Source organism: Lathamus discolor, chromosome 7, assembly GCF_037157495.1.
Source record: "Lathamus discolor isolate bLatDis1 chromosome 7, bLatDis1.hap1, whole genome shotgun sequence".
Classification (NCBI taxonomy): domain Eukaryota; kingdom Metazoa; phylum Chordata; class Aves; order Psittaciformes; family Psittacidae; genus Lathamus; species Lathamus discolor.
This window is the reverse complement of record NC_088890.1, coordinates 4,964,810-4,976,935: the sequence shown is the minus strand read 5'-3', so window position 1 is coordinate 4,976,935 and position 12,126 is coordinate 4,964,810. Positions and strand designations below refer to the sequence as shown.

General features: G+C 48.6%; 1 protein-coding gene across 6 annotated transcripts in view; it reads right to left on the bottom strand.

Annotated features, from left to right (window-relative positions):
* The window catches only part of CACNA2D2 (calcium voltage-gated channel auxiliary subunit alpha2delta 2), a 234,988-nt gene that overhangs the window by 199,641 nt on the left and 23,221 nt on the right, over positions 1 to 12,126 (bottom strand). For 3 of the 6 annotated variants that reach the window (XR_010614224.1, XM_065686953.1, XM_065686955.1), the window contains exon 1: positions 8,338 to 8,681. The exons of 1 other annotated variant lie outside the window; for it this stretch is intronic. Coding sequence is in view for 3 of the 5 variants with exons in the window: in XM_065686953.1 (XP_065543025.1) it covers positions 8,338 to 8,462 (125 nt within the window). In the remaining 2 variants the exon portion in view is untranslated. Of the gene's footprint in view, positions 1 to 8,337; positions 8,683 to 12,126 lie in introns of those variants that run through there. 2 more of the 6 variants (XR_010614225.1, XM_065686954.1) reach the window with 2 other exon arrangements.

Genomic DNA, 12,126 nt, shown 5'->3' with positions numbered 1-12,126 from the left:
TACCTTTTTTCCCCAGAGCAGCAGAGAGGAGGGTAAAGCAGAGTGCCCCTGAAGCTGGAAAGCTTACCTACCTCACAGTCCTGAAACCCTTTTCAGCTTGCAGGTCTTGATTAAACACAGTTTCTCCCACCCTTTTTTCCCCTGGTATTCATGACAAGCTGCTGCAGAAGGTTTACTTTTACCCAGGCAATGGGCATCCCTCCCCCTGCAGAGGTCCTGGAAGCACATGAGCCCACACAATACTTGCCCCATCCCTGATGCCAAGGATGTGACACTGAGTAGAGACCTCTAATTTATAAGCCTACCTCAGACATGAGGAAATGGTACTTTGGCTCCTCCTGGGTCTACTGAGTTCGTTATGGAGCAATAAAAAGATGTTCAACCACTCAGAGCTCAGAATCTGACTCAATCTTCAACACCTGATAGAGTAGAATATTAGGCGCTTCGCTTGGCTTAAGTCTGTCTCTATTTTGGTGTCCATGTTACAGCTGCCAAAAATCTGCCTGTGAAACCCAGCATCCGCTAGGAATGCAAACAAAGCACTGCATTCACGACCCTCCCTGTGTCACACTGTAGGGAAAGTATTCACTGGCCACAATAAAGAGATATTACATGAAATTTAATAGAGATGAGAATTCAAATACAAGTGTATCTCTGATTCAACAGAAATTGAATTGGTGAGAGCATTATACATTTCTGAAGCATAAGTGGCTTATACAAGGTCAGCTCTGAAAAATATTTAGAAATATGCCCCTTGGTTTGCTTTCTTATTTGAAGAATGAATGTAAACTCAGACTTCAGAGATGGGATTCTTCTGGGCTACAGAATATTAAGTGCCCACTGGAGAAGAAAGGAAGCCTGACAGCAAACCAGGCTGGCAGCTGGTGACAAGAGAAAAGTTTCAGGACACAGCTCTGTTGTGAGTTGAAAGGCATTAGTATTTGTAAGAAGAATCATATCCTCATTTGTCACTTCAGTGGAGGTGGATACAACACTCTTTCCCAATTCTTTCCACCAATTTAACAGTTTAAGCAGTAACTTTCTTTGTGCTTGAAAGACCAAGAAGCTTTGGAGCCTGAAAGCCGAGGAGGGCTCTATTTATCCACAGATCAGGCATGCAGTGGCTGCTACACCGTGAACCTGCACTGTGCCTGCTACATCACTGATGTGAGCTGCGAAAGGGTGTTCCTGCAGGAAACGAGGCGAGTCTCCTACTGCCCTTGCTCTCCCTTTTGGATAACACTGACTTAATGTTCTTGTGAGACGCACATCTTCCAGGTTATCCCAAGCAAATGTCTCTGGTCCACAGCCATGTGCTCTGCACACTTGCAAGCCTTCCCATCACTGAGTGTCACACAGACAAGCCTGGGCAACTCGGACTTGATCCTTCACTTGGTGCAACTTGGATGAAAAAACCTCACCAAAGTGAGCATATACTTCAACAAAACTGCCCCTGCAAATACCATTCCTACACATGGGCAGCTACCAGGACTTTGGTCACAAGATTTTCACATATCTCTGTTCTTGCGTCTGTACCCCTCATCTTTCCCCCCGCCTTCCCTGGAGCATAAGTTGCTTTCTAACATTACACAGATTTTTGCTCCAATGCACAGCATGATCTAACTCGCACTTCATTGCTCTGCACACCTCATCATTTGCACATGAAAACAGCAGTCTCTCTCTATCCCTCCACTTGCTGCAGATTTCTTCCTCCTCCTCCATCCCCCACCTCCCGAACCCTCCCAGCAAAACTCTACTACAGAAGCTGCAGTGAAGAGCTTCACATTACCAGGACTCCATTGCTTTTACAAAATTTACTAGCGTGCTGTGAAGCTTCATAAATAATTCAAGATAGACAACCTCTGTCAGGTAAATGAACGTGCCTTTTGTAATCCATCACTCCAGGTTTTCTATCATCCTGATGCACATACTGTAAGCACAACCCATATTGATTCATGAACTCCCCAAGTGTCTGTGTGGGACTGGGTAGCACAACAGTTTTGGCACCAGCAGAACACAAGGAAATCCAGATTCTGCCCAGGGCTTCAGTGGAGTCATAACATATACCCACTAGTGCAAAAGTAGCTCCAACCTGGTCCATGGAAAGAGCAGCTCCATTCCCACTCTTTGTGGACAACACAAGGAGAATTGTGGGTCGAGGAGGAAGTGGGGGGCAGAAGACATTCTTATTAAAGATCTCCTTTTCATTTCATTCCATAAAGATCTCCATTTTCATTCTTATTAAAGATCTCCTTCATTCAAGAACTTCCAGGATCTTTCACACATATCAGAGCTAAAACTCATGTTGCATCCTGTACTTCTGGGGTTTAACCCCACACACTTCAGTGGTGGTACTGCACAAAGGCACCTGCCTCATTAGAGGCAGAGGTGCAGCCAAGGCTTTATCACCGTCAGAGCTATTGCATTAAATGCCTTATATCCCTATTTAGAACCCAATCTGATTACTATCAGCAATTGCCTCCTCTGGAGCCCTCAGCCTCAATAGAAGTGATGGGGAAAGGCCCTATCCTGGTTCTCCTGAGTCAGTCTCACATGCTTCCCAGGAGAAGGTGTGCTCTACACAGCTCCTGCACTGTCCCCACTAGAACAGAGCAGCTTCCATGGAGCTCTAATCACAGGCAAGAACAATGACCTTGTACAGTTAATGAACAGATACAGAACAGAACCCACAGACCATGCAACATTTGTCTGGCTTCTCTGCATTCAGATCCTGGTGTCTCCTGCCCATGCAGCCCTTCCACTGGCACAAGCTGATCTGGGTGGATATGCCAATTGCTCACGCACCAGTCAATGTGAGAAACAATTTACAGGGGAAGAATGAATCCTTTGGTCTGTGTAAACATCTCATCCCTGGCAGTGCTCAAGGCCAGGGTGGATGGGGCTTGGAGCAACTTGCTCTAGTGGGAGGTGTCCCTGCCCGTGGCAGGGGTTGGAACTGGATGAGCTTTAAGGTCCCTTCCAACCCAAACCAGTCTGGCACCCTGCGAACACCTTTTATTTCTTACAGTATTTATAAGCAAAAGGTAACAGCTGAGACAGAACCAGAAGAGTCATAGCACCACTGTCAAAAGTTACAAAGAAAATCCACATGCATTCTCCAATAGATCAAATGATTCAGTCTAAAGAAACACATGCAAATAGTTTGTTGACCCAAGCCAACTCTCCAGTAACAACAGTTTGTACAACCCCATTCTCCATGCAAGCCAGCAATAACAAATGTGAGGATGAAGCCTGGGTTACAGGAACAGCTTGAAAGCAACAAAGTATTACCAGCACCCTGGAAAGGAAAAAAGAACTCTGCTAACAAAACATGTTTTGCTTTCAAGAGGCTCCTGGAAAAGTAAATACCAAAAGAGTCAGATACTCTCTTTTCTTGCTGAATATTCCACTCCAGTATTTTGCTTGGTAATGACTTCTTCTTTTATTTCATCCCACATGAGTATTTCGTTGGCTGAAAAAAGCATTGTCTAAATTGTACGGTTTGTGCACATGCACAACGTTGCAATGTGCAGATGCCCCAGCACTTAAACCCTCAAGAGCCTTTCTGATGGCTTTTGAAGCCAACCACCAGGAAGCTCGTTCAAGGATAAATGTTCAGGTTTCCATTTAGCCCCTACATAACCACATTCAGCTTTTAAGGGGCTGTTGCACACATGCATACAACACACACAAAGCTGCTTTACAATGAAGCTTCAGAATGATGCCTGTCAAACACCAAGCACAAGCCCATTTCTACCCTCAGGTCTACATGCAGGTGCCTTACTGATTTCAGTGGGAACCCACATGCTCTCACAAGAGAACTTGAATTAACAATTTTTCAATGCATACCGTTGAAAAACTCAAGCTCCTGAAACCACAGTCTTTAAAGGGATCACTGAAGGCAAGGTATGGTGTTGAAGTGTCACAAGGACAGGCAAGAAAGTGGCAATGCCCTGCTCTGTACTGCCTGCCCTTTCCCCATGTGTGTGAGACCTGAGCAGGAAGTATTGAAGAATGGTAGAAGGAATGGAGAAAATTCCTTTAAATGCCAAAGAAATACTGCAAATGGCTTTTAAAAACCTTCTGCTCCTCTCCCTGGGGTTGTCCTTTTACCTCTGGGAAGTTCAAGGTGCCCCTGCACACCCCAAAGTGGATTCTGCCACTGATGCACAGCCCACGTGGGGCTGTTACAAGGACACTGGGTGTTTGTGCCTCCACTGGGTACAAGTTCTCATGGAGGTTGCTCAGCCCTCCCAGGGACGGAGTGACGTTATCTCAGTCACTCACAGGGTAAACGACCCTCCCAGGGAGCTGTTTCTCTGCTCTGCCGAGTGTAGCAGAAGCCAGGGCCATATCCCCACTTCTTTGCTGCTCCCTTCCAGCTCCAACTTCCATTCCCAAGCATCAAACCCATAACCGGAAGAGATTTTCTGACTGCACGGCAGCTGAGCAGTAGAACAAGGGAAGGGGCTTCCTGTACCTGGCATCTCGCAAACCCTAAAGCTTCCAGTCCTAATAGAGTTATTTATTTCAAGTCCTGCTAGCCCAGATGTGCTGTCACTACAAGCATCATTAAACTCATTTGGGGTGAAATGACACAAATACAAATCAACCTGCTACAAAGAAGGAATTAATTTGGTAGAAGCAGCCTCAAGCTCACCTTCCAGTGGTGATGGGCACCTATTAGGCCTTATTGCTCTCAACAGGAGCATTCACTGCCCACTATCCAACGGGAACACTGGTATCATCTCCAGCTTGCTGCACAAAACTGCTGCCTGCACCTGACAAGAGCTAAATCTCACATCACAGAGGCAGGACCGGACCCTGGTCCCCAGGCTGGTGCCTTCCCCTGAGACATTCCTCTCTGTCTGCATGGTGGGTCAGAGCTGCCCTGCAGAGCAGTGGTGAAGTCAAGACTCCCCAGTGCCACGCAGCATACTGCACACACCTGCTTCCTCACAAGAAGCAAATGGCACGCCACCCTCTAGCAGATGGTAATTTTCTTTCAAGTCCAAGTGACAAAAAGCCTTTCTGCAAAGTGAGGAGGGGGCTTGTTCCGCTCCCAGGCAGCCATACAGGCAGCACCATTCTCCAGTGCCCACATGCACACAATCCCCACTAACGGGAGGCGACAGCAATACAGGTGCAGGACTCCCCTGACTGACCAGGCTTTCAATCATTCAACACCAAATCTCTCCAAAATTAAAGCAGAGGATGTTACTGGGCTGCCACAGGAATCCCTCTGTGGACTTCATTTAAAAGAAGAATTAACTGCACCCAGCAGCCTTCCTTTCCACAGCTATTAATCCCGTTGATCACACAAATGCATGTTCTGGTACGTGATCACTCCTAAAAGGAGCCTTGTCAGTCAGTGGGCATCACCCAACACGCCCGCCCCAATGGGTTTGTTCCAATCTGGAATTTTGCTTTTTAAATCTCAATGAGAAATTCCCCTTTGGACAACTGGCTGAGCCAAGCCTTCCTTAGCTCAGCATAAGATGATTAAAACCATGCTACCCCGGGAGGAGAGAGATAATGTGGAACACGAGCGATTTATCAGGGACAGAACCAAGAATCAACCCACAGAACCTCTGTTGATACTTAATACAATTGTAACCAAAAATAAAACAATTCAAATAAATTGCTCTTTATTTCCTTCTTCCCCCCCTTAGGAAAAATATCTTAATCGTTCAGTCTGCTGCCTGTCAGAATGAAACAGTTCTGGGGCTGCTTAAATAAGCAGCCTCATTTTTGAGTCCTGTAGTGACAGATGACTTAAGTGATTTACAGAGAAAACCTCCAAACAAGGTTTCTAATCAATGCTCTGAATCATGCACAAGGGTGTATTGTCCAAAATAGGAGAAAATTGGCTTGTAATGGGAAGAATTTAGCAGCCCATCTCATCAGCTCCTCTCAGCTTCTGACCAACAAACCTTCCAAAGAGATTTAAGTTATATCCTGCCTCTTTAAAAACAAGAAGGGTGCACACAGGTTACTACCCGAGGGAACAGCCAGTCCAGGAGTGCTGTTCAAGCCTTGGTGCCAGCCACCACTGCACTTTACTCCCATTAAATATTCCCTTCCCGAGAAAGCATCACAGCAGTCCTTGGGCAGACTCGCACGGCATTTCAGCCCACACGCTGCTGCGTTAACCCAGCCAACTGCCCAGCAACTGTGCATCCCATCAAACAGCCATTCCTGACTCTTTTCTTCTCTGGGTTCACAAAACAGCTCATAAGAGGAATGAAATGAGCACGAGGACACTAGGTCAGGCTGAAGTCTTGCATCCCTTCTGTGCCTCTTCTCCGGATGCAGCCAGACAGCGTTACTTCCCACCAGAGGCACACACAGAATTAGTGTCCTTTTCAGGACCGTTCCTTGATGTTCATAAGGAATTATGAATCTTTGGCAGCAGGTTTAGTTTTTACTCCTCCTGCTCCCTCAGTGCAGGATCAGACACACTCTGGTAAGATCACTGATAAGAGCACAGAGCAAACAAAATTCTACCCTAGTAAACTCCACCAAATTATCTGAATAAAAGTGCTTTGGCTAAAATCCTGGCACAGTTGATTAAAACAACACAGATAATGATCAGTCTGGGTGAGGGAAGGCCAACGCATTACTGACACACTATATGCCTCTCAAGTATGTTTCTCCTGGTATAGGAACCTTCTTAGAAAACTTTCTGCAGTTAGAAAGAAAACACAGCTCTGACTTGTAAACTGGTACCGAGAAAAGATTCATTCTGTAACATGATTCTACATTCTGAATTTAAAAGGAGAAAGCAACAACTTACAGCCCCTGAAAAGCTGCTGAAATAGCAAAACCATCCCACAAACTTTATCTGTGCTTCACCATGTCCATAATCCCCTTTGCTTCTACAGGGATGCTCATGAAGTAAAGATTATTCATGTGAGAGCAGCGCTGGATCAGGCCATCAGGCTGTGGTTCTTGGAGGAAAACTGGCATGTTCCTTTTCCTCTCCTCCCCCTGTAGGTAGACATTTCTCAGGGTCTGATTCTGAAGGATTTCTGTATTTACATGAGCAAGGAAAGGGAGCCCAGAAGTCAAAGATATTCAGAAACAGGGGTGCACGAACCACAAGAATCCATAGAGAATGTATCTGAATGGGCAGCGTTTCTGATCAAACAGGGAGTGCAAACAGCCGTGCCTCCGGTGAAGCCAGATATTCATATGCTAAGCTACAGCTCTCCCAATAAACAACACTGGTTCTTCTGCCGATAAGCCTTCTTTTCAGAAGGCCTGACTACATGCCTGTAAAAACGTACTTGGAGATCAAAGACATGCATCGAAGAGGCTTTCAAAAAGACTTCCTATGACATATATATAAAAACCGGATTTCTATCCTTAAGCAAATCGAAAATGACAAGAAAATTGTCACATAAAGCAGCGCACATCCACTGGAGCAGCCCAAAGTTAAGGGCAACACTGCTATTATTAACTCTATGTCATTGAAAGCTTTCCCCCACCTTCAGAACCGCAGGCTGTAAGGACACGGTGGCAGCCTTTACTTTGAATCGTCTGGATTTTTGTTTCCAGTTTTGTGTCAACAAACCTCAGCATTTCATAACGGGGATGACAGCCTCTTAAAACACATCTCAGCAAGGTTCTGCATGGATGCGTAGAGAGGGAGAGGGCTTCAGGGTTATCACGGTATGCAAGAGAGCCGAACGTGTTAGCAAATATTCCCAAACATTAACTTCCAAAACACTCGCTTTCTTCCAAAAGAAAATCTATTTATATCCTTCCTGCAGCGGCTCTCCAGTCCCCCACCCCCTCACCCATATGAGCTGCTTTCTGACTTTTAATAGATCATAGCCAATTTCTGCCGGTCCAGAGGGAAGGAGAAGCACCGCCGGCTCGGACAGCCTGTGGAACTACCCATCTATGATTAGTTTATGCTCAAACTCCGGTGGGTACAGCCGGTTGTGGGTACCATATTGTGTGCTTGAACCGAGCAGGTGGGGATGCGAGTCCTTTTTCGCCTTGCCCCGCTCTCGCCACATTAACGCTTCGATCGCCGCCTGCACACCGGCACCCGCCGGGGAAGTTTGTGCTTTCCAGCAACTTTAAGTCCGTTCCTCGCCCCGCCGCTCCGGCGGCCGGCAGGGAGCGGGAGGAGACCCCCGAGCCAGACCGCATCCAGCACGGCCCGGCCCGGCACAGCATCGCGCCGGCCGCGAGCACCGGCAGCGCCCGCCGCGGCCCCGCCACTGCCGCTCCCCCGCCCGGCGCCGGCAGGCCCCGGGGCGGCCCCGCGATGTGCCACCGCGCCGGGCCGAGCCGAGCCGCAGGGCCGGGGGTCCCGGCACTTACGTGTGCTGCTGGGGGAAGCTGTAGCCGTGAGCGGCGGGGACGGCGAGGAGCAGCAGCAGGGCCAGGTGGCCGCAGAGGGCCGGGGCGACGGGCGCCGCGCTGCCGGTCGGAGCCGCCATCGCCATGTTTCCATTAACGGCGCGGCGGGGAAGGGGCAGAGGCGGCCCCGCGGGGCGGCTCCCCCCGCCGCCACTCGTGCGGCGAGCGCGGCAAGTCCTCGGCAGGGGGGCAGCGCCGGGCCGGCTGCGGGCACCGGGCACCGACCGGCGGCCGCTCACCCGCTCGCTGCCGCTGCGCGACGGCCGGCACTGAGCGCCCGCGAACCGCTACTTTCCCTCAAATAGGCGGGCAGCCGCCAGCCCGGCCCGGCCCTGCCTCCTCCCCGCCCGCCTCCCTCCCTCCGGCCCCCCGCGCCGCTCCGGCCCCGCCGCGCATGCGCCCCGCTTCCCCGGCCCCGGACGGGAAGGTGCGGGTGGGCACCGGGCCGGGGCTCCGCCGCCAGCGCCCGGTCCCACCGGTCTGCGCCCTGTCGCCCCCGGCGAGGCAAACGTAGGCGCCTCCCGGGTGGGTCCCTGCCTTCCCGACCGACGCTTGAGCTCGCTGGCTCCTTCCCAGGTTCCCGCGGGTGGTATCCCTGCGGACCGCTCGCTGCCCTGCTCTCCGCGTACCGCGTTTTTCCTTAGGGCCGCTTCCCAGAGCCAGATCAACGTATGGGAGTCTCCAGTTACCTTAACTAATAACGGCAGGAGCGCTGGCTGTTTTCTGTAAAGCACACTGCGACTTGTGGAGCTTTATGAGCAGTGAGAGATGGCAGGCTAAAAACTCCAATAACAATTAATAAACACAGCCCAAACCCAGCACGGTTTCTGAGCCAGACTTCTCAAGAACTGGATTTTGCACCACTCTCTTCCGGGAAGCTGCAGTGGAATTTCATCTTCTCCAAACCCAAACCCAAGTAGCTCAGCTCCATTGAAACAGGCCACTAGCAAGTCACGGTGCCAGCTGGCAAAGGCAGAGGCAGGAACACTGACCACATGCTCCTACCTCCCTAGATAGCCTAAACCTGGACAATCACGGACCATTTGTAGCTAGCGCCCTCTTTAACTCCAGAAAGGTGTCACACTGGCAGAACGGCCAGTGTCAGCGCAGAGCTCTTGAGGAAGAGCCTCGCGAGCCATACATCAGCCTTTATTCATCAGCAAAGGCTCCCTGGCCCTGCTCCCTAAACCAGGCAGTACAAGAGCCCTGGGCAGTCTGGATTTAAAAAATCTGCACAGAGATTTAAATCTGCACAGAGATTTAAAAGCCTTCAGGCTCGGGAAGGGAGGATTTTGATGGGCAGAGGTCACTTCACTGAAGCACTCCATGACCTGGTTTGCAGGAGGGGTTTTCTTCTACCAGTGAATGGAATTGCCTCCATCCTTTTTTTCTGGTGGGAAACAGAAACACTTTGGACTGACGCAGGCCCAGACTCAGATTCCCAGTATCTAAAAGCGCTGCCTAAACTCATGTGGTCACATCCAGGCACCACAGATTTCATGCAGTGAGGATCACCAATACAGAAATAGAAACAATGAGGATTTGATGCATCAGCTCCAGCTCAGGCTAGTCCACAGAGACAACTCTTTTTTTAAGAAGGTAGAAGAACAATTCGCTTTGGACATTAGCAGTAAAACCACACTCAAATCCAGAAAATCAGACTTGCAGAAACATCAGACACCAACCTGACATGTTCACCATAGATGGACATGACAGTAACTTACTACTTGAATAAAATATTAATATGTCAGTATTCCCTCTCTAGCTCCTGAACCATGTGCAAACTATGACTTATTTGCACACTCTCCAGGACATGACATTGCCTCCTGTATTTGAACTGTACCAGCCACACACAGTTTGAGCCAGGTTTACATGGGCTGTTACAGTCAAAATCACAGTTACTGACCTGTCATACACAAGTTTCCAGTTTACAACCCCCACATGTGTTTCAGCAGTGGCAAGTGGATAATCTCTAGTGTATACACAGGAAACAAGGCAACAATGGGATAAACAGCTTGTCCACTGTTGGCAGTCAGCAGCAGATAGTAAACACTCTTCATTGTGTAGAATTTGGCTTTCCAAACTCTTGAAAGACAAATTCTGTTGTCTGTTACATCCATGCTTTCATTCCCAGAGGACACGGATTAGCATCTGTCTAACATGTAAAATTTAACTCAAGATATGGGCCCACAGGTCCAGATACTGGGTTTCTATTCTAACATGATACCCAGGGTCTAGGAGGCAACATTATGATTGCCAGATATCCTTTACAATATGCATAATGCAGAAAAATCCCACTCTGATCCTCTGTCCTGTAAGAAAAGCCCAGGGACACAACTGTGCATTGTCACAGCCATGAAATGCCTTCCCAATCGCCTGGCATCCAGCAGCTGGCTGCTCTACAATTGCAAATGCATCACATGTATGCAGCAGCCCCAACGCTGGATGCTCCAGCCTGTCCTCCTTGAACTGTGTATGTGTACAGAGCAACTCGCCAACACAGGCACAGTATCCTGATGTGTTCATAACAGTGTGGGCGATTTATTTCTTTGAGATGTGGCTCTCCAGAATCCTTAACAACTCTTGTTTTAATCCAGGTATCAATATCCTTCAGAGCAAAATTTGATCTTGTAGTCTTACAGTAGGAGCAGACCTCTGGATATTAAGTAATTACTTTCAAATGATGTTGCTTAGGTTTGTTAACAGTAAACCCCTGCCTGCTATGTCCCTGATATTATAAAGGACAATCCTGTACTACTGAGATGAACATTTTGGTTTAGTGTTGTGCAGCTGCTTTTGTTATTTCAAATGCTTTTGACTGTGCCCAGCTCTGGAGCGAGCCCTCAGCACAAGAGGGATGTGGACCAGTTGGAGTGTGTCCAGGAGCCCACAAAGATGCTCTGAGGGCGGGAAGCACCTCTGTTATGGAGACAGGCTGAGAGAGCTGGGCTTGTTCAGCCTGGAGAAGAGAAGGCTCTGGGGAGACCTTAGATTAGCTTCCAGTGCCTAAAAGCGCTACAAGAAAGCTGGAGAGGAGCTTTTTACAAGGTCTGCAGGAACAGGATAAGGGGGAATGGCTTTAACCTGACAGAGGGGAGATTTATATTAGACATTCAGCAAAAGTTCTTCCCTGTGAGGGTGGCAAGGCCCTGGCATAGGTTGCCCAAAGAATCTGTGGCTGTCCCATCCCTGGCAGTGTGCAAGGCCAGGTTGGACAGGGCTTTGAGCAGCCTGGGCTAAGGGAAGGTGTCCCTGCCCATGGCAAGGCCCCTTCCAACCCAAACCATTTGATGATTCTACAATGACAATGTGGTATGTGTATCCATACTCCCTGCAATGCATACATTGGTAGGTTGGCTTGTAGCAGACCAGTTGGAAACAGTCTTAAACATAAAGGGGCAAAATCATGAAATTAGCCAAGATACATGGCAGGGAAAAGTGTGGATTCACACTTATGTGCTCCTAGATAAACCCTGTCACCTCACCAAAGCTCATTTCTCATGACACAAATGTATACACATTTATCAGGGGGCTTCTTTCACTATTAAAATGCTCCAACAAGCTGTGCATAGGAAAGTAACATCCAGAGCCTGCATAAAACTATGTATTACGAGACCTTATGTCAACATTTTTCAAAACCGATGCTGCCCTAAAAGGGAGGGAAGGAAATCAGTGGAGTCACCTTCTACCTGGTACTCTGCTGAGAATGACAGGAAAGACCACACTGCTACATACAGCACCCTTCACATT